The sequence below is a fragment of the Kryptolebias marmoratus genome, linkage group LG13, assembly GCF_001649575.2.
Source record: "Kryptolebias marmoratus isolate JLee-2015 linkage group LG13, ASM164957v2, whole genome shotgun sequence".
Lineage (NCBI taxonomy): Eukaryota > Metazoa > Chordata > Actinopteri > Cyprinodontiformes > Rivulidae > Kryptolebias > Kryptolebias marmoratus.
The window spans coordinates 17,143,295-17,166,357 of NC_051442.1; the positions used below are offsets into that span (position 1 = coordinate 17,143,295).

General features: G+C 37.7%; 1 protein-coding gene across 4 annotated transcripts in view; it reads left to right on the forward strand.

The window, feature by feature from the left end:
• The window catches only part of LOC108233901 (roundabout homolog 1-like), a 102,920-nt gene that overhangs the window by 26,997 nt on the left and 52,860 nt on the right, over nucleotides 1-23,063 (forward strand). For all 4 annotated transcript variants that reach the window (XM_017412667.2, XM_017412668.2, XM_037979021.1 and 1 more), the window contains one exon: nucleotides 10,739-11,065. In XM_017412667.2, the coding sequence (XP_017268156.1) occupies nucleotides 10,739-11,065 (327 nt within the window). The remainder of the gene's footprint in view (nucleotides 1-10,738; nucleotides 11,066-23,063) is intronic.

Sequence of the window (23,063 nt, forward strand, 5' to 3'; positions counted from 1 at the left end):
TTAGGCACTGAAATGAATTCCAACTTGCTCACAGCAACCAAATGCCCTCCTGTTGCCTTGTTGCATCTCTGCGAGTCTTCAGTCCATGATGTGAGCAGGTTGATCAAAGGCGAGTGTGAGCACCAAGCCCTCAGGACTGACCTTGTGATTAGAGCGAGTGGGCCATATAGCATTACCTTCATTAGGCAGAGTTTGACACTGGAATGTAGGCTCTCAAAGCATCTTGAGCATTTTGACAGTAAGTCTCATTAGCTAGTTGGAGAGCATGTGGAAGACGAGATGAGCGGAGGACTCACCATGGCGATACAAACCATCTGTAAGAGTTGCCGTGAGAGGATTTTAATATGTACGCGTGTTTTATGGTGTGTGGAGCTTACTTGCCCATTTCTGAATGGTTTCTTTGGCAAAGGAAAAGTATTTCTATCTCATCACATAATAAGACAAGGCAGGGAATGTTTAGGATTTTTAAAATGCTGTATTTTATTCTAAAATATGTTTGTGTGTCTTCATTTTTGAAACCCAGTCACACATTGATGTAATCAAAGCTCAAAAAAAGCTGCATTTGCCACCATGGCAAACTGGAGTGAAAAAAAAAATCCAAGTGTCTTACACCTCTAAAACTCTAAATGAGGAATTGTTTGGCAGTTTATGTTCTGGGCAAGACACCAGTTTGTCTGTGTTACTGGCAGCTGAGAATTGACTGCAAACTTAAAATTATATGATTACATGGTTTCTAGAAATGTAATGGCAACATTCAACTCTGTTGCTAGGGCTAATATGAGCTGATGTTCTATTTCTTGTACATGGACTGTGCAGTCTGCACATGGACTGCATGATGAAGCAGTTGGTTAGCACTGTTGCAGTAAGAAGGTCACAGGTTTGGCTCCCAGCTGGGGCCTTTCTGCAGGCAGTTTGCATATTGTCCCTGTGCAGGCGTGGGTTTTCTCCAGGTTTCCTCACACAGTTCATGCTAGGTTCACTGACTACTTTCAATTGTCACTAGGTGTGTGTGTGTGTGTGTGTGTGTGTGTGTGTGTGTGTGTGTGTATGAATGGCTGTCTGTCTTGTTGGTCTTTAGTAGAGCTGACCTGTGACCTGTTAAGTGTGTTCCATGTCTCTTGCCCAGTGACTGCGGGAGATAGGCAGCAGCTCCCCATGACCCTGAACAAGAACAAGCAGGCACAGGAAATGAATGGATGAATATTTGTGCACACATTTGCACAGGTATTTCTTGGTTTATTAAAATGTAGTGAATGTTTACCGGGTTTTTGGGCATACTGCCTAGCCATTTTTGTGTAAGTTTATGATTTTTAGTATCCTGGCAGAGTAATAAAAAGGTGTCGACAGTGATGGTGCAATCACAAATTTGTTTCACTTTTTTTTTTTTAGTGGATTTTGTTACTTTACAGCTTATACCATGCAGTAAAATGATAATTTTTACAGTATTTGTACATGACAGGACTTTTAAGTTGGAATATTACATGTTAAAATGTGGTGGCAGCTCTAGCAAAAGCAGTAAATCAGCCAGGATAAACCCATCATGGTTTTGCAAATTTAACAATGAAAAAGAAATATGGCGGCAGACAGTTTCTACTACCAGAGCTTGATGGCAATAAAATATATCCTGGAAAGATAATAAGTGCAAGGTTTATACAGTTACAACAACTTATCAGTGCAGATGAGACTACACCAACCTATATCTGGGGAGATATATCAGCAAAAGAGCAGTTTGAACTGGTGTCAAAATATAGTCAGACACATACTTTACATGAATATTCTACAACTACATCTACATCTAAACATAAGTCACTAGATCTTTTTTTTTTCATTGACCAAAAAATGAAACAAAAACAAATGAATAATTTGATTTGACACAAGATAGGAAACTGCTAAAGTACAAACAGTAGTATAATAAAAACGACATCTGTGCCTCCTGGTCTGAAGTCTTTCTGGGTGGAGTTTACCTGTTCTCCCTGTGCCTGTTTGGGTTTACTTCAAGTACTCTGATTTCCTCCAAAAGACCAAATACATGCATGTTAGGATAATTGGTAACTTTAAATCATCCCTAGGTGTGAGTGAGAGCATGAATGGTTGTTTGTCTCTGTGTGTCCCTTGTGACACACAATGACTGCTGCAGATAGGCACCAGGGCCCTGTGACCGGGAAAAGAGAAGCAGTTAAAAAAAATGGATGGATGGAAACGGCAATTGTTATCAACCTAAAAAACAGAACAGTTGTCTTTTAAAACTATAAACTTGCAGTAACATTTTTTTTCACAGGTCAGAAGTGAGTCATAATCTGAACAATCTAACTGTTTACAAGCTTCAAAGGAAATAGAATCACCTACAGATGATCAAACATCCAAGTCTACTGATGTTGCAAAGATCTTATTTCAGTCCTTCATTGCATTTTAAATATATTGAATATAATGTGACAGGAAATTGCCGCTAAAACTGTGACTTACATTTTTTGTTGCTAAATAACTTAGTGCATGCAAGAGTAATCCTTTGTAGATTTTCTTTTTTTCTTTCAAAAATAACAAAGCACCTTTTGTGCAAATTCAGTGGCCGTTATTTTCATGGGAAGTTTAACTCTCAGTTTCTGCCTGAGTGATAATCAATGTCCTATACAGCCACTTTACTTTCCACTGAACATTTAATGGAGTGAAAATAGGCCTTTGAGACTGGCTGCTGGCCTTTGCGGGGCAGTGGTGCTCTCAGGTGTTTCTCATCACAAATACAGGAGGAAAGCTTTGGTTTATCACATCCTCGGGACAGTCGCTCACTGCTCAGAAGTCATTATAAAGTATAGTGCAAAGTTTGTTCATGGAAACTGAGGATGTTTATCTCAAGAGGGTATTTGAAAAAAAAAAGGGCTTAGCAAAGAAAGGCATTGTCCTGTGTTCATAATTCAGCTAAAATGTCGAATTACAACCACATATTATGCATAAATTTATTCAAACAGCAGGAGAATTAGCTGAAGGGTCCAATATGTTTGGCCCTCCCCGTGTGTCACAGACAGCCTGATGGATTTGCTCTCTAGTTAAAGCGTCCTGGTGACCTACTTGGCTCAGATGTTTATCGCGCACCAGCAATGTTCTGGTTCGAGTGTGCCCTGGAGACTTAATTGCTTGTTACCTTTCCAGTGACCATTTAACAGATGGCAACCCAGAATGTGATTTATTTTTTTCCTGTCCTCGTTATCATATAGTTTGGCACTGTAAAAAAAAAAAATAAATAAATGTTAATATAAGATTAACAGATGTGCAATAAAGCATAAACAAAATGAGCAACATCAGCCATTAAATGTGGAATTTAATCACCTAATGTTATTGATAAAAAAACAGACCAATAATATTTGAAATGTTTCTGTTTTTGGGTAAATCAATTCCTTATCCTTTAGTGAGTTATTCCTCCTGCTTACATTTTCTCTCAGCTCATATCTTGCCCTGAACATCTGGGTGCTGCAGTAGGGAGGTGTTATCACGTCCATGACCTTGACTCGCCTCCCTGAACACTGCCTCACTGTGCTGCATTGTGTAGTTGGAAGGACTGCAGGAGAAAAGAAAAAAAACCACTGATTTGAAGTATGGTAGCCAGAATTGCTTATAATCACTTGTGATTAAAACCATAAGTAAAATGCAGTTTGAAAACAACAACAACACCAAAAAATATATTTATATGAGAAAGAAACTTTGTTTCAACATGAAAGCACACTCACATTCTTTCCTACACATTGTTGGGAAAATGACAGTGTTCAACACATAATTGTAGTTTGGACAGCCTGAGAAAGAATGTTTGGTATTCAATATTATTATTTGTTGTTTAGTTAAAGGAATGAGTGATTATGTTAAGAGTCTGAGACTTTAGGAAATTAGAGTCAGAAATGTTTGACAGTTTAAAATATGTGCTGTTTTTTTTCCATGAATAAATTAGGAAATAGATGCCACTTTTAAAATTTTAATTAAAAACATGAAGCGTCTGACTTGAAATAGCCCATTTACCATTGCATAAAGATGGGAAAGCAGAATGAAACAGCAAAAGTTTGCTGTAAAACTTTAAAAGATGCTGCATGTTTGAATATTTCTTGCAAAGGAGCAACTAATCCAAGTGAATATGTAGCTTCATATTTAATGAAAAGATGAGAAATTGCATTTTGGTCTCGTCCTGATCATGGTTGCAGCTAGTCCTGCTTCAAATCTTCTATGGCCAAGTTACACCAGTGTGTGCAGACATCGCACAATGGTTTTGTGGCCACAGCTGCCACCACGTTCTCCCACATTCTACCTAGAGCCTTGGCACTTTGCCACCATGATGGTAAACCACCACAATCTCACTATGGCAGATTAGTGCATTTTCAACACTACTGTGGACCAATCCCACTCTATCTGAAGGGCCCGCTGTGTTCCTAAGGCACAACTGAAGACCTCACCAAGACCCTGCAAAAACCATGCATGTTCTGTTTGATTTTTCACATTGTAATGGTATTGTCATTCAGTGTGAAGGAAGCCTGATTGTGAGCTTATAAATAACTTCTTAAACAAACATTACTTGAACCATGAATTTAGATTTTCTGCCATACATTGTAGGATTGTCAGGGTTTTAAGAAAGAGGTCCTTTGTCCTTTAGCCCATTGTGATGTATAGCTTGATTCAGAACCGCGCCTTATCACAGGTTGTTTGTGTTGACACTTCTGCATAATCAGACACGTTTAAGATACCAGAGCCGGTGCGGTGAAGCGCAGCAATCACTTGCATAACATTAACCTCTTGTCACTCTAATGTTTTGCTGCTGTGGTATAACTGTCACATTGTCTCGGATCTGTCTGGTCTGAGTATGTAGAGTGTGCTTAAGGTAGACCGTGTGTTTGATAGAAATGCTGACAGGATACATTTATAATTCAAACAAGAGATGCATGTAAATTTGTATTAAAGCCATTATGTTTGTGAAGCAGAAACAAACATTGAATATTGGTCTAAAGGTAGAAATGCAAACCAACATTTTTTTATTAAAAGTAATTGGAAATTAACTGCAGTAGATAAAAATCATTTTAGTTCTAGTGACAATTCCCTTTTCAACAACACTTTTTGATGTTTCTCTAAATTGTCCTACTTGTCAGTCTCTAAATCTTTGTTGTTTCATTTTCTTTCCTTAATGTCAACCATGGAAAGCTGTCCATTCTGTTGTGGTGTAATTTGACACACAAGAGCAGATTTGTGAACTTTAAAACTACTGGAAAGCTTTGTCTGACCATTAAAAGTTTGGACTTTGATCAAAGATCTCTATCCCTTGGGTCACAAAAGAGAGAAGAAGGCTAAATGACTTTCACAGCCTAAAATAAAGGATTTGTTTTAACAAGACAGAGCTGTTCCATTTATTGCACACTCCATTTGTTGCAATATGCATGCCTTTCATCCCTTTTCCTAGCTCTTTCTCCTCTAAAAGCATAAGAAATCCCATGTAAGTACTGCAGGCAGAGATTTATACAATTATATGGGCTCTAGCAGTCAGTGTTAGTCACAAAGCAAGCTGAGTGTGTCATCAGTGAAGGGTGACTCTATGTCTCCAACATTTTGGTTTCATAAATGTCACAAACGGCTTTTATAGGACAAACCACACAGACAGTTTTTTAAGAATTGCATGTAATCTGAGCAGAAATCTGAAACCCAGGTCTCCAGGTAATGTTTTGAAACTCAGTGTCAGTGTTTGCGTACCAGCTTCTGTCCCCTCCAAAAATCGTCCTAAATTGATTTTTTTTTTTTCTTTTCCACACAAACATCTTAATCTTGAATTCAACTAGTGATAATGTCTGGAATCTAATTACATATTGCTGTATGATACACAACACAATGATAGGCTGTTACATGACCACTAACACTGAGGTAAACCACACTTACAGTAATTTATAGCAACGTATTGGTTCACATTTAGTTAATTTAAACCTTAACGTTTCTCCTTTACTCTGGATGCCGACCCCCACTATACTCTCTACTTGCTAGCACATGGATGGATTATGCCAAATTTTTAAACCTCCTTCAACATGAAGACAATTATGTTTCTGCTACCCTCTTAGTATTATAACGTATAAAGAGTTTTCCTTGCTATTTTTTGCTCTCTGTGATGCTTTCCTGTGCTCTCACCACCCTCTGTCAGCAGCACATTACAACAATGATACTACCATAGTCCCACCATCACCCAAACCAGCCATGGCACAACTGTTTCAGACCCCATCAGGATGTAGCTACGCAATAAAAGATCTGACCAAATAACAATTTAGCAGGGTTGTCAGTATATATTTATGACTTAATGTCATACTCTAAAATGGTGCTGTTTTTCACGTTTTTTTTTTTATCTAGTTAGAGTTAATAATTAAACAATAACACTTAGTAGACATGTTAAATGATATAAAACCCAGTGTAAACTATTACTATAATCCAAAATGAAGTGATCTGCTTTTAAACCAAATCATTTAAAAATGCTTTTGTTCATGCGTCGTGTTCTGTTGATATTTTACAGTAAAGTCCTTGTACTGAATTTAGAATATTCCAACAGTTCCTGGGTTAGATTTTGTTCTTGCACTGTTTCTGTGATTTTCCAAAGAAAAACACATTGTAGAACACAACAGACTCTCTACTAAACTGCTTTCTCAGTATCTAACATAAAACAATTTCACAGGACAACAGAACTGCTTCAGGAACGACTGACTGAAAAAAAGAAACATTTTAAGTGCAAAGGTGCAACAAATTAGCTTTGGTTAGGATTCGTGTACCTCATTGTGCACCTGTGTGCATGTTTTTGCATATTGATTTTATGCTGGCTGCTGGCCCTTTGCAGATAAAGCCTGGTCTTTTGTGGGAGGGGGGTGCACTTGTGGCAGGCTGATATTGCCTCTCACTAATGCCAGGGAGCTTAGGGAGTTGCATGGACCTGCAGGCATCAGCCCAACACAATTAAGAACAAGGAAAGCAGCATGTGTTCTGCAAACAGGGACCAAAGGCCACAGTGGCAGCCTTGTTGGTATTGTTCTGATAGCAGTTTAGAGGTTCAGACAGTGTGGAAAATCGTACTTACATTAAATATTTACAACTTTTGCCTGCAACTTCATGGGTGGTAATGCCGGCTTTTTTAATTTGGTGTGGAGCAGTAGGTTTTACTTTTCATTATATTTTTTTCCCGATTTTTTTTTGCCACCTTTATTATGATTTCTACCACCACCATTCTCTTCGATTTAATCACAGCAGGTAGTGCTACTAAATGTGAGATTCAGACTTTGTTTTGTTTCTCTGCCAGGTTGTGTAGCCGGACCAGAATTATGCTTGATTTGTGCAGAGCACTAATCAGAAAACTCATTTTATCTTTGCAGCAAATATTCTCGAAAAAAATGCAGCAGTGTATGCTATTGATTTTGCATTTCAGTTTGCCATTCTTTTCTCCTGATTGATCAGGCTTAGGCAACTAAACTATTGGCTACATTTCCAGTTGCTTATATTTATTGCCCACTACCAATGTGTGTTTCTGTATTCAGAATGTGTGTGCAGAATATCTCATGAGCCTGTGGACAGATTTTTTTTTTTAAACTTTCAGAAAGTAATCAATGGTTAAACATCCACAACTGATTAACTTTTAGAGTCAATACAATTCTAATTGGTATTAGCAAAAAGAAAGATGATGAGAACTCTATTAATTTACCAGATAATGAGCTATATTTTAGAGTGGGTGAAAGTCATCCCCAACACATATTCTGAGAGTTATGTGATCATGTGATCATGCTGGATCTCTGTTTTAAACTTAACTATTAGAGTCAACTTGATCTGTCTTTAAACAAAATATATTTTAAACCACCGGATGAATTCTAATAAAACAATTAGAAAATAATCACTAGACACACATCTACAAATGATGAACTTTTAGAGTCCACATCTATTGACGATTTTCTGAGAGTTTTATTAAAATCCATCCAGTGGCTCATGAGATATTTTGGTAACAGAGACACACACATGCACACACAAACACACAGACACAGGCAAAAATACAATAAAGTAAGATTCATTTAGATTTAATATATGTTTTTTAAATGTGTAACATGTAAATCTCAACATACTGTATTTTTATTTTTTAATAATAAACTGCTGCACAGTATGCCTATTGTTCTTAACTGTTGGTCTAATAGGAGGTTGTGCTCTATATCAGTTTTCATAAGCTTCCAGACAACTTAGTCATTTCAGATATGTGAAAACACATAAAAATTCACCACACTACAAACCCATTTCACAGTGTGCAAGGTGTTATCAGGGTGGGTAAACACTTGTCTGTGTGGGATTTATTGGTTGCAACAGGAATGTAGGAGCTCATCACTCTCCAGCACGGTAGTGATTATCTGCTTTACAAGGACATTGGCACATTACACCAAGACCTGCTGAAAGCTGTATTAGCTACAGTCCTCAGCACCATGAAACAGCACTAATGTTTTCCTACACTAAAACAGACTGACTGACATGGAAATACTTAAAAAGTTGGAACGATAAGTAAAGTGTACCTGTGCCCTAAAAAAAAAGGAAACAGACCAGCAACACGTTGAAACAAAACTATTGTTATGTGAAAATTTTCATCACTTTATTAGGCTGACACTGCTTGCATAACACTTAAAAAATGTTGTGGCATTGTTCCATGTTTTAAAAAATAGCATGAGGTCATTGTCACTTTTTTTCATTAATCCCTACACATTTACTGGTAGCAAGTTGTAATTGCAGCCCAGGCCAGTCCAATACTTATAACTTGTTTTTCAACAGCCATGTCTTTATAATGTGTGTAAAATGTGGTTTTGCACTGTTGTGTTGCAAAATATATAGATATCCATTTAAAAAATAATTTAGAAGACAATATTTTTCACTTTAAAATCTCAGTGAGTGTTTCCACTCAAGAAGATCCACTGCTAATAAAAGACCAGCGCTACACATATTCTTTCTGTTTTAAATGCAAATGCACCAACTCTAGCCCCAAAAGCTATTTTTACAAAAGCACCAATTCTTTACTGGGCTACAGTAGAAAAAAAAATCATAAGGGTCTTAGAGCTGGGTTACAGGGACCAACAGTCAGTTAAAATGCTGTGTCACATTCAGCAAATCAGAGTTCAGTTGTGGCTGGTTTGGCTGTGGACAAAACAGACTAGCCAATATCATGTTTTGTTTTTCTGAATCAGTCAAAACCTCAATCTAGTGCTGGTCTTAAAGTAGTGCTGCACTCCTGCATTTAAATGCACTTGTGCATTTTTGCATTACTTCTAAAAGTTTATATGACATTTGACAGGACAACCAGCCTGCCTTTTGGACCTTCTGCTGATAAACGCCTGGGCAGTATTTTGTCTCTTTTCCAGAGCACACATTGTCTACTTCTTTTTCATAAGAAAAAAAAAAGAATACTGATTTATCCGACTGTAGTAAACTGCAACATTTTCTCTTCTGACAAGGTTAACATAGGGGTTCTTCTTGGTACAGACAATTTCTATTTTTCTATCCATTAGATAGAAATGTCCAGGGTCATGGGGGTGGGGGCTTGAGCCAATCCCAGCTGTCACTGGGCGAGAGGTGGTGCATACCCTGGACAGGTTGCCAGTTCCTCACAGGCCCAACATAGAGACAGAAGATAGAAACAATCATGCACGCTCAGACTCACACTGAAGGTCAGTTCAGAATCATGGCTGTAGACAAACACTAAAGTGCTTGGACAAAACCCGTGCATGAACAGGAAAACATACAAACTCTACACAGACAGTTCCTTGGCTCAGCCTGCTATTGATAATGGTTCTTGATGCAGTCTTGTTTGAAGGATGAGAAATTATTGTTGTCAACGTCAGATTTGCTCTTCTGACATTGATGCTCTAAAATGTCTTTAGATTTATTGAGTTGTTCAAAGGTATTTTATATAGAAGTAGAAATGTGCAAATCCTTTCCAATCTATCTTTGAGGAAAATGGTTTTAAAATATTTTAACAATTATCTCACAATCTCCCTGACAGAGCTAGCGATCATTTACCCATCTTTGCTCCTCAAATATTCTGACTGTTCTTTATGTTGCTTACTGTGAATTTGATCTAGATTCTCTAACTTTAAAAGATTTAACTGTTTTGCTTCTCCATTGATTCTAAAAATACAGGAGGACAACATGAAAAGCCACTGATGTTTTATTTGTGTGTGGACCGAGTTAAAAGTGGCAATGTGTAGTGTGTGTGAGTTTGTATGCTTTGTTTTAGACGGGAAGGGTTTGAAAGATGAATGGAATGTAAATTGCTGTGGAACATTATGTTCATGACCTGGAACTTATTAAGGATGTTTGTTTTGTCTTCAGACTCAGTTGGTATCTTTCTTGTGCTGTTTTTGTGAAGAGCTGATTGATTGACATCTCACCAGTGGATCAGGGATTAGAGGTGATTTTGTGGTTGTTTGAGTTTGTGTGGTTGGAAGTATTGAGCCATATTTCTGTTTTATTTAGAGGTTGTGGTGAAATTGGCTCCATACAAAATAAATGATAAAAATACACACACAGTAGAGAGCTGCTCTCTGATTCACTGTGAAGATGGGCTTTCAGAAAGACGTGCTGGCATAAAACATGCATTAAAATTTGCAATTTTTGGTGGTATTTTATATAATAGTTGATATAGTTGATAGATTTAGTATCAACTATTTGCTCTGACACAAAATTGTAAGTTAGCAGCAAACTTTAAACTTTATTTGTTCTTTTCCAGGGTCTCGTCTCCGCCAGGAAGACTTCCCTCCCCGCATTGTGGAGCACCCATCAGACCTCATTGTGTCCAAAGGGGAGCCAGCCACTCTCAACTGTAAGGCAGAGGGCCGTCCAGTCCCGACCGTGGAATGGTACAAAGATGGTGAACGCGTTGAGACAGACCGTGACAACCCTCGCTCCCATCGTATGCTGCTCCCCAGCGGATCCCTCTTTTTCCTGCGTATCATCCATGGACGAAGGAGCAAGCCGGACGATGGCAGCTATGTTTGTATAGCCCGAAACTATCTGGGCCAGGCAATCAGTCACAATGCATCCCTGGAAGTAGCCAGTAAGTACTGCTTTGTGTGTTGAGTCGGTAATGTTAACAATTTTGTTAGAAATTATACAACACATAGTATAAAAGCAAGGCATGTACATTGGATAATGCACCAGACATGCAAATGGTACAAACCAAAGAGTGTACAAGCTACTATCAAGCTGCATGAGCAGATACTGTAGAGTCTGAACACAGATGAGTTGTAATATGTAAAACAATTTTGTTCATTGCCTTTAGTTAAGTTTTTTTGTCAGTTTTTTGGATTAAATGTTGGTGGAAAATCACTGTAAGACATGCAACAAATGTGTGTTTAATTCAAGTCTGAGATTTAAACAAGAGCTGAGTGTATTGGAACGGTGACAGTCCTGCTAAATCATAGCCGTGTAAAATTATTAGATGTTGCCAGTTGAATAGCCTTTGTCTAACACCAGAATCTATCAGTTTGCATGCAGCAGTACCACATGAATGTGTTTCTGCATTACCCAGAGTGATGAAATGAAGCCTTTTTAGAGGTCAAAGAGCAAAAGGTCTGCATATGCTACTGCTAGAAATGTAAATCCCATGGAGTGCAGGTTTTGCAAATTTAAAAACACTGGGATCAGTCTGGATAATAACATGTGTAAAGAAGGCACTGATTGAACAGGTGTCAGTGACGAGGGGTAACAGCTCGAGCAATCCCCTAACAATCTGCATACCTCCTCATCATTTACTGCTGAACGTCTGCTTGGCTCAGCTGTGTCAGCTTCCAGTGCTCTATTCATTTTCAATCTCCTGGGCTTGCATCAGGGTTTCAGAATAGCAATACCCCTACAGTATGAGTTTTACCTTTTGAATCACAATGAAGGAGATGGTCAAACTGTATCACAGTAATGCTTGATCAGCACTTCTATTCAAGAAGCTAAGGCCTCTGGGGGAAGAGTTTATTACTTGTAGTTCACAAAATTTACAGCCAAGTTTTAAGGTCAAACAGGGAACATGGAGAGGACTTGTTGAACCTGCCTGGATGAATTATGTTTCCATACTTCATCCATCAGAGGTCACCCAGATTCACAGGTCACCCTGGGGCTAGATGGTAAAACAGAAAGGCTTTTGGCAAAAGCTACTGAGGTTGAGCATAAAGAGAATGTACCTCACTTGTGGGTAAATGTACTTTAGTGTTTGTAAATGTCTTTTTGCTTGGACATGTGATCCATGCATATAGTGCCATCCAGCTAACATCAAGCTGTATTAATGTTGGCTGCCACTCCAAAATATCTCTGGCACTCTGTGCAATGACGTTCTAATAATAGAGCAGACTCTTGGATGGCAACACGTTTTCAGTATAACACATTTTTGCAGTGTGACAGATCATTCATGCAACTACAGTGGATATAAAAAGTCTACACACCCCTCTTAAACTGCCTGGTGTCTGTAATGTAAAAAATTGAGGCAATGATAAATCATTTCAAGCCATTTTTAATCTTAACTGTGACATACTGCAAATGTTGCAAGGAAAATAAATATACATTCTGTATAAAATAAATGCAATAAGCTGGTTGCATAAGTCTGCATGCACTTAAACTAATACTTTGTTAAAGCTCCTTCTGATTTAATTACTACCTTCATTCTTCTTATGAAAGAGTTATTCAGCAGGACACGCCTTGACTTTGTAGTATTTGTGCACTCTTTCTTGCAAAAGTGCTAAAAATCTGTCAGATTGTCAGATTTTCAGAAACAATGACATGTCAGTCCATTTTGCATGTGCCCACTTTCATTTGTACTCTAAAAACCACAAATTCAATAGTCATTTTTAACAGTTTTGTGTCTGTCTCTAGAAGAATTCTTAGCATGGTATGGGTATTTCAGCATTTTTGTTAGACTCATGAACATGAGAAAAAAAAAGTTTTTAAACTATTTGGAGTATAGATGAGGCCTCAGTATCATAAAAAACTGCTTATCGTGTATCCAATTTAAATGCAATTTTGGCCAGTATACTTATTCAAAACCTAACTTCACCTGTAATTATAGTTTGGCTTTAATTTAACAAGTGTTAACATTTAACTTAGAATTACATTTTATTATACAAATAGGTAATACCAAATTGAAGAGAATAATGTAATAATGTTATTCAAAAAACAAAATGAATTATTGTGTCAAGACGTTCTTTGATTGATTCAAAACAGGGTAAGAGTATTGCAAGCAAAGTGATTGTTTTCTAAAATTACATCAATTTCAGTCATATGTATCATGGATTTTCCTATTAAAACACTATTATGCACTGATGTTGTGGTAAATTAGAACTAATTACCTATTTAAACAACACAGAGCAGAGCACACATATTGATGTTTGTTTTCAAAAAAAAAAAGAAACAAAAAGTGTTAATACCTGTTTCCAAAAATAAACATCGACAGGTCACAATAAATTTACTTGATTGCTAGTCATCAATTACTTGTCACTTTAAATACCATGATGAGTTCACTGAGCCAGAAAGGAGCGACATAGCAGAACATTGACAGTAATCCCTCAGAGAATTAGTCATTTACTCACTTATGGACAGCATAGTTGTGAAAATTAAAGTGGAAAATTTTGTTCAAAAAAGCCTTGAGTCAGTTCCACAATAATTTACTGAATAACTTTTATGACTTTTTCTACCACTGCTATGATTTTTAACTGAAGTGAGGGTGAGATGATGAAAAGTGAAGAGGTGGCTGACAAAAGGTAAAATGCTGACAGATGTAAAGAGACGTGAGCAGGAAAGGAGTGACGGGAGACAGACGGTGACAGAAGACGGAGAGGAAGCAATATCTGTCCGTCAAGGCAGTGAAGGAAAACTTGTTGGCAGAAAATTGAGGTGGCGTTGTAGAGTCAGTGACAGATGTAGTATGTGCTGGTGCCTGAAGCGTGACCACAGGGTGGAAATACTGTGAAAAGCATACAACAATGTGCACGTCCACTCACACGTATGTACACACACACACACCTAGCATTGGAGTCCTTTGTAAAAGTGAAAGAGATGAAATGAGAAAACAGGAAAAAAGAGATATAATTCAGTTCCTTTCCAATAAATGTCACAGAAGACACTCAGCATATTTTTTCTGCCTGCAGGGACCCTGGAGGACCCTGGGAAATGAACACATGTCCTATTGACCTCAGCCACTTGATTCAATCATGGAGCGCTTTATTGAGGTGAAGGCAAAGTCACAGCCTGTGTACTCTAAAGGTTATTGGATAGTAGAACAGTTTTTAGGTTCAGTAAGAAAAAGGAGTAAATGTTACTCTTAAACTAATTGGACATTGCCATTTGCTAGAGGAAAGGAAGGCTCATGGTGGGGCGGAAGGTTGAACCACAACACAGCAGTGAGGAAGTAATGAGGCATGTGATAGATAACCATATGGCCATATTGTTCGTCACATAATTGAATAAAATGAGAATAAAAAGTTCCCTCTGATTCTTCTCTTTGAATAGTCAGGCTGTCTAAATATGTTTTTACCCCTTCTGTGGTCTTTGGGTCAAATTGAGCCAAAATTACAAGGGTTTCTCTTCTCTCTTCGATTACAAGGGCTTCAGGAGGCAAAGCTTTGGGATGTAAACTGACACATTATTCATCAACAACATCAATGCTTAAACTAAATTGGGCACCAATAAAGATAATCTTTTCCAAAAGTCTAAAATATAGTAGGACAGTGCTCCAACCAACCAACAACATTTAAGTCAACCAAGAGTCAATAAAACCAGGAAAAGCTATTTGATAAAAGTGTGTTTCGAAGGAAGCCCTGAAAGAGGTCACTGATTCTTTCAACCTTAAAACAACTTTCTCTGCCCAAGAATCTCAGACTATGTATAGACTCGTGTGCTACTACTGGATCAGATAAATACAAGGGTTGGAGGCCACAAGGAGCCTCAACATCAATAATAAAACTTTAACATCAAATCTAAAACATACTGGAAGCAAGTGCAAGGAGGTTAAAACAGGTGCGGTGTGTTTTCTTTTCATGGTTCATATTAAAAATTTGGTCTGACTTCTCTACAACCTGAAGATGGAGTTTTGGTCAAGGCTTGTAAGGAGGCTGTTGCAAAAGTCATAGAGTAAGCTAAAAAAATATAAAAAATATGCTTCCATCTCTTTTTAAAGTAAAACAAAAAAAAAAACACAACTAAAGTAAGGATATTAAGGAATAGTAATATGTCAAGTATCTTATGATCAAGTTTTATGTTTTTACTCTAGAAGCCAGATAAGCAGAACTTGTTTGGAATTTGTTAGGAAAAGGTAAGTATTTTAAAGAACATTGCATTGGATTGATCTTTTTTTTTTCTTAAACTTAGTCCTTGAAAACTAGAAGACATCCCATTTTTAATGCTTTTGAGGCAATTCACAAGTCCATTTGAAGTGCAACTGGGCTGAAATCTGAAGTTCAACATGGGGATTGTAGTTTATAAACTGAAGTATCGTAAGTTTTAAGAGCAAACAGAAAGATAAGTCTTAAAAGTTATAGTGACCTGATGAGTAGAAGCAACGCTGATTATTTTTGGGAATGACAATGGACTGCAAGTTTTAATAATGTCAGTAATTTGAGGTGAAATGGATTGAAAAGGAAACTGGTTTTTGTTTAAAAAAAATAAAAGGTTGAGTGTAGAGTCAGTCTTGTTGATGAGACCAAATTTTGTGTTACAAAGGAACAGTTTAGATTTGACAGACACAGATATTCCCAAAAGGGGATGTTTGGTTGGGCTGCAACCAAGTGTTAAGATTAAGGAGCCTGCTAAAATGACCATACCAATCACTCTTTAGTGGAATCGGGCTTGAATAAAAAAGGCCTTTTCCGTTGTGTTTTAGGAAGTTAAAATGATGATAAAAAGAAGCTTTGGCCAAGTAGAGAACTGTGGCATTTTTCCATGAACAGTCACACTATTAATATAGCACTTGAGAGTTGGCAGCAAACACTATAACCTAATTATTAAGTTAGTGACTGGTACGCCTAAGAAACACTGTGTTACTGTAATAATGAAGCCTACATGTCTAATTATGAAGTCACTAACAATTTGTGCTGTGAGTAAAAAAAAATGGGCTAAAGAGATAATTGAGTTCTGTTAGAGAAAGATGGTGAAAGTTTGCAGTAATCACCAACTGAGGGTGGACCATTTGCTTTGGGAGCTGCTGAATCTGGTGGGTGGTGGTTGCTGTCAGAGGAGGTCCTTGTAGTCTTTAGACGACCGAGGCAGCCAGTAATTCTTTTAATCACGGGCTTCATCTGACGCCTATGACAGAAGAGGAGAAAAACTTCAATGCTGGATGACTTTCTATATGATCAGCCTTCACTGGTATTGCTGTACAGGAAGCTAGACCTGTCATAGTTACTTTAGATGAAGGGTAGAAACTTCATTGGGCAGATTTGCATACCAGTTATCATCTCACAATTTCCAACACTGCTTATGCTTTGAAGGTATGATCAAATGTACCTAGTGCACATTTTCTGGCGAGACTGAGTAGAGTGTGGGTTAGTTGTATATCTGTGAAAGCACTGTTAGTACTGAACAATGTATAAGTTTTGGAGCAATATTATGTGCTGTCTTAGACCTAATAAAAGAAAAAAGCTATAGTTAACCCAGTGGCTTTTACCTTTATGCTTTAAAGCCCTGATTTTGACTCTGAGGTCTCATACACATTCAACTTTATTGCCACACGAGGAAGAAAAATCCATCTGATCAGAAGAAGTTAATTCATCGCACCAAAATGACTGTTGCTTGTGAAACTTAACTAATTAGGTAATATATATAATTTTTTTAAGCCAACTCTTATACATATAATTTTTGAAGCCAACCCTCAGAAGTCATGTATGGTATTTCACTGGTATTCTTTACTTATTTATTAATTCATTTTTGAAAACTTTTGTTGAAGAGTTGTGTTAGTTGTCTATCACACTTTTAACCTGCCTTACGTGCCACATTAGAAAGTAACAGAAAGTCCTGAGCGTATGTATTCCAAAAAAAAAAGACATTGGCTCATTGGTTGTACAGTCTTGGAGGGATATACTCAAATACATACAAACTGCACAATTATAGCCACATCGACCTCAGTGATTGACAGTTTGAGGTGAGACTCCAGGTCAGTTTTTCTGTCCAGTTTCTTTTTGATAATCACACGTTGAAAATGAGTTAATGCAGGAGACATTTAAAGTAAGAGAAAAAAGTGGATTCTCAAAGGTCCCATTCCTTCTCTGCCTTCCTTTAACCATTAAATAATGGCTCCTCACTTGAAATGGTTGTCAAGCTGCTGACAACTTCCTATCTGCAGTCGTTTAGAATAAACACAATGAAAGAGCCTAAGTGGCCACAGAGACGTATGCAGCATATCTCAGAAAAGTTGTCATTTTCTCTCCATATAGACAGGGAGTGAAATTGTTTGACAGACAGGCACTGACGCATTGTAAATGCTCTTCATTCACAGCCACAGAGACGCAAATCAGTGGAAGTAGTTATTTCCAATTGCCTGTGACAGTCTGCGAAGGCCATGCGAGCCTCTTGTTCCTCATCCTGTTTACCGCTCCTTGTTCTCCCCCCAGTTGGCCTACGGTTAGATCAGTCAGTGAATCAGTATCACACTTTGGGGACAGCTGGTTTGTGTTTACAGTCTGTAGGCTGAGGCGAGTGCACAGCGAGTATTGTCTAAACAATTTCAGTCACCATATTCCCTTTGGCTCAGTGTTTCCAAGAGCTAGATTTGTGGCAGAGTGTCAGGACGAAGGAGAAGAGTTTGTTTGGCTTGCAGCAGTGTAGTGAGGGGAAGAGGAGGAGCCTCTGACATAAACCATATGGCTCTGGGATGAGCAGCAATATAATCAGAAAGTAAAATTTTGCCTTCTGTTCTTGTCTCAGTCTACAGTGTATTGTGTCAGAATTGTGCTGTAAACATATGCAGCCCATGTCAAATGAACTAACACTTGATGGTTTCCTGGGAAGGAATTATCTTTACATTCTTACCTTCTTTGGCAGAATGATACCATTTTTCACTGCCACTTGATATCCCACATATTTTATCTAACATAATAGTGAATACAGCATTTAGAGATGTGCTGTAGTAAGCACATTTAAAAAATCTGCTGAATCTACCTGTGTGTATGATAATAGACTAGCAGGTGCTGAACTGTCAGAAGGTTCATTTATATCAGAAACATATGAGGCAGAATGTGCTTTGTCTTTTGTGTATTTATTTTGTTTGTGAGGGGTCCAACATATGGGAGCTTGCTATACTTTTGAGATCTGACAGCTTTTTGTTGACCAAAGTGCTTGTCCTCAAATTTTCAAAGAACTGTTTGATCAGAAAAAAAAGTGTAAAGATTGAGGTTAGAAAAGTAAGAGTTTAAAAATCAATTTTAAGGGTTTGTGTTGAGGTAACTTTCCTTGACAAGGCATTTTGTCAATGATGGTTTGAAATAAATCATAAAAAATGTGTATGCTTTCATACATTTTTATTTTATTTTTATTTATTTATTTTTATTTTTTAAAGAATAATGGTATGTTGACTGTTGACAGGTTTTATTTGATTAAAACTAAGTGTGACTCCTTGTTGGAAAGGTTTATTGCTCAAGTGAACTATTTTGGTGCAATTAGACTAAAACCTCTTGAACAAGTCATCTTTAAGATAAACTGTGGTGCTGTTTAATGGAAATATAAAAAGAAGCTTGATGTTTAAGTCTTGAATTTTAAGTTTAAGTTTTTTTCTAAATCTAAGTGCTGTTACAGTTTGCTACTCTAATTGACATTGTTAATACCTTACAGCATATCTTCATTTGTGCAACATAGAATGGCAATATTTGAATTCCTTTATATGTTGCATTTTTTTGCAACTTCACTATATGCTAGACTTCGAGGAGCTGTCTGAATTTACTGGTCTGTTATTTCAACCCTCACCTTTGGTATTGAGGTGTGGATCAGGACCTAAAGAGGCATCTGATTAGGATGCCTCCTAGGCACCTCCCCTTGGAGGTTTTCCAGCCACGTCCCACTGGAAGGAGGAAGTCCCAAAACTTCCTGGAGAGATTATGTATCCTCTCTGGCCTGGGAGGGCCTTAGAATCCCGTCAAAGGAGTGTGTCACTGGGGAGAGGGATGTCTGGGTTTTCCTCCTGAAACTGTGACCTCTGTGACCCAATCACAGTTAAGCAGCAGAAAATGGGTGGATGAATGGATGAACTAAGCTACTTTTTTTTTAGCTTACTTGAATCAATGAGTCTATTTATGTTTTTTACTTAGCTGCTTGGTCTATGTCTTCAATGCTGGTAACATGCTTGTGCTTGTATTGTCTTTTATTGCAGGTTTGTGGTTGTATGCAAAGTCTTCCTGGGCAAAAAATCTTAGGTTCTATGCAGTCGATTGTGAAGGGACTCATTCAGTCAGATCATACATTTGATGTCACACAAGTCAAATGGCAGGTTGGACTGTTCAGCCAGTAAATTAATAAAAGGTTGACCATACACTAGCTTTTAATCCAACATACAGTGCTGCTTTGGTAGTCCTTAGGTTAGAGACACCACCAAGTCAAGGTGTGAACTTGTCTTTCAGGCTTATGCTCGTTTGACATAAAAATTACATTATAGAAAAAGCACACCAGGACAAAGCTGGACTAGAAAACTGAACACATCCTGATTCTGTGAAATAACCCCAGCAGCTTTAAAGATTTAATTCTACAAAAGTCTTTGTTAAATAGGAAGATTTCTGTGTACAGTGTGCCTCCAGTTTTCACATTTTGAGTGACATTAAGCATATGCTTTGAGTCTCTCCCTCTCATATGCCTCATATGCTTCATATTCTTGGGTATCTCTCCAAATCTTCTCCTCCCCCTTTTAAATCATGCGAGATATCATTTTGTTGTAATGTATTCAGCTCTGATCGTTGCCAAGGAGATACTCTTTGAATCAGCCCATTGCAACTGTCACTGAATGTTTCCCCCTTATTTCCTGCTCAGCACTGAACTTTTGTGCTGGTTGCAGTTCCCTGCATCCTTGGATTGGTAATGCAGCTCGATGTGCATCTAATTCCAATGAAACCCTGTGCTTGTTGCGTCAGTTTGCCATGATGACATGTTCCCCCCCCTCCTCCCCCCAACACACACACAAACACACACACACACACACACACAATTTTTTTAGTGATTTGTAACACAGCGAGAGAAACTTCCCGGAGGGAAAAGTAATCAACTCTGATGTAGCTGCAGAACTCTTTCTAACTACAGAAATTAATTAGCAGTGAAAACCCGTCATCGAGTTCCAACTTGCAATGAACCATGCATAGAGACAAACAAGATGCGTCTAGTGTCCCAATATTTCTTACTTGTGAACTTGTCAGCGTGGATGTATTAAGGGTTTATAGCAGCTGAGTAATCCTGCTGTCACTGAGAGAAGAGGGATGGTTTTACATTTGCTGTGATATTGGAGTGATCCATCGTCTGCCTGTCACTTTATAATGTCACAGCCAACAGCACCCACAAGCCTCATGCGTGCTCTGGGTTAATGCTAACTTCCTTGGGGGGTCAAAGGTTGTGTCACTTTTTCTTTTCAACCTTTTGTCAGTTTTCATTTGCCAACGCTTTTTGCCTCCCTTATCTTAGCTGCACTCAGCTGTATCGCATCACCCAGAAGAAGCTGAGAAACAAAGAAATCTCAGTACAAGCCTGACAGTCCCTTCAAGGCATGAAAATGAAAAATGAGCACTCTTCCAGATGGTGCACTGTGTAATTGTGGTTTGATGATTGTTTGCGATTAAAATGCCAACTTTTTAGACTATCATTAAACTAATCAAACTTCTTATGAAATCTACTGGCTGTGGATGCAGTTTTGCATCATGTTTTGCTACCAAGCATACATAATATATTTAAAACTGTAGACACTGAAAGCATTTGAAACTTTTAACTTGCTGTTTTTTACTTAGCTGGTTTTATGTAAATGCAGGCAATGGACTTTTTGAGAGCCAAAATGTTGTATTCTCTAACATGTTAATTACAATCACAGTTTAGATGTGAGTTAAGGACAGCAGTGGATTGTCTCACAATAAAACAAGTTTATTATCAAGGGTTAATGGTTAAATTACCTCTTCATGTTCTACGGAAGACTGTTAATCCCCTATTGTTTTTAATCAGGTGTGTTGGAGCAGGGAAACAACTAAAACATGCAGGATATTGGCACTCGAGGACCAGGGTTGCCTACCCCTGCTCTACACCCAAATAACACAGACAGCAACCTAACAAATAACTAAAAGGATGTGATTACCAACACTGTTCAATCATGGAGGGAGGCCAAACTCTTGGGCACTTGAGAAAAATTCCTTAGAGTATGTTCTAACAAAGAAAGCAAGAAAAAAAAATATTTCAAACTTTGTTAAAATCTAGGTCTCACAGAATCAAGGAAAGGCTAAAACTACTAAATAACAACAGTAAGAGAAAAAGCAGTGGCCAGCAACTTTTGCTAACAAAATGTTATCCACCAAGTAAGGCAGGGCCTCATTTATAATCACCTAATATATAACATTTTCTTTTTACTGTTGCTGAAATATAATTGGGGTACCAAATTTACTGAACACTGCTTTTGTATATACAACAAACAGGAAAAATAATTTTAGTTTCTTTGTTTCGATTGTATTTTAAACATGAACCTTGACAAACAAAAAAGAGATGTTCTGCTCAAATGCAGTGTGAATGCTGATTGCCTTTGATGAAATTTGTTGAAGGAGCAGCAAACTCAGTTGTTGAAGCTACAAAAGCAGAACAGTAGCTAAAAGCTAAAAGTAGCAATAGGCTTGCTAAAAGCAAAAAGTATCCAAGGGGAAGTAGCAAAAGACTAACTAAAAGCTAAATGTAGCAATGCTGGGGTTTTCACAAAAAGCAGTTGATTAAATTTTGGTGGTGATCCAGATCACAGTCCAAATCAGAGAAACTAAAATCCAAATGACCTTTGCACTGTTTGAGTGTTTCCAATTTAAGTAATTAAAGAGATCCCAATATATTTCTATGGGGTGGGTGGGGTTGGGGGATAAATAAATAAAGAAAATAGTAGCACCCATCTCTAGAATGAGCTGAATGTTTTTATCTAAGAACAAATAGCTAAAATAGCACACAAAGGATTTTGAAGTAGTTAGACAGCACAACAATGTACGGAAAAATATAAAAAAAACAGGAAACAATAGTGTGAATGCTGAATCATCATTCTCACAATAATACAAATGATCTTAAATGACAAATCAGAGAGATTTGGAACACTGTATTTAGTAATAATAGAGAATTTACCAGAAATTACACTTAACAAAAGCAGACAGTGGCGATGTGAACAATTGCTTGCGCAGCAGTGGAGACGTGGAATATTTATCTGCTATTGTTTGCACTGCTTTCCCACCACAAGCTAAGATTCTGGTATCTTTTTTAATGACCTGCAGATGTGGTGATTTATAACGTTCAGCAAACTAAGGGATGAAGAGGGGGGGGCGTAGTTTCTCAGTGGAAAGCAGAATAATGAGATGAACGAATTCCAAGACACTACAAGCATTCCTGTGCCTGCTTGGCTGACAGTTCTGTATCCCCTGTTTTCTGCCACTTTTGTCCTCCTTCTTTTCCTTCTGGAGCATCGCTGCCTCTGTCTCCCAAGGGAATACTGTTGAAAGCGCAGACAGTCTTACGAAGGAGCTGTTGTTGTTGAAGTTTTTCTGAAAATCTTTAATGACCAGTAATGCGTTTCACATTATAAAATTGTTGAACACTATGCAAATGGCACATGAGATAAACAGTATAACAGAGGCGTACCAGTGTGAATTTTTCTATCAGTGAATGCAGTCATATCATTGGCCTATAAGGAAATATTGGATACCATACTGGGATTTAAAGCCGGAGTAGAACCCACACCCAAATCGACAAGTTCAAAAACATGTTTTTCGTCTTGCCCATGTTCATGTAAATATACAAGTCATTGCCCTTATTAAAAGATAAAAGTATTCCTAACATAATAGTTTTCACATGTCGATGCGTATTTCTTCATGCAGTTGTTACCT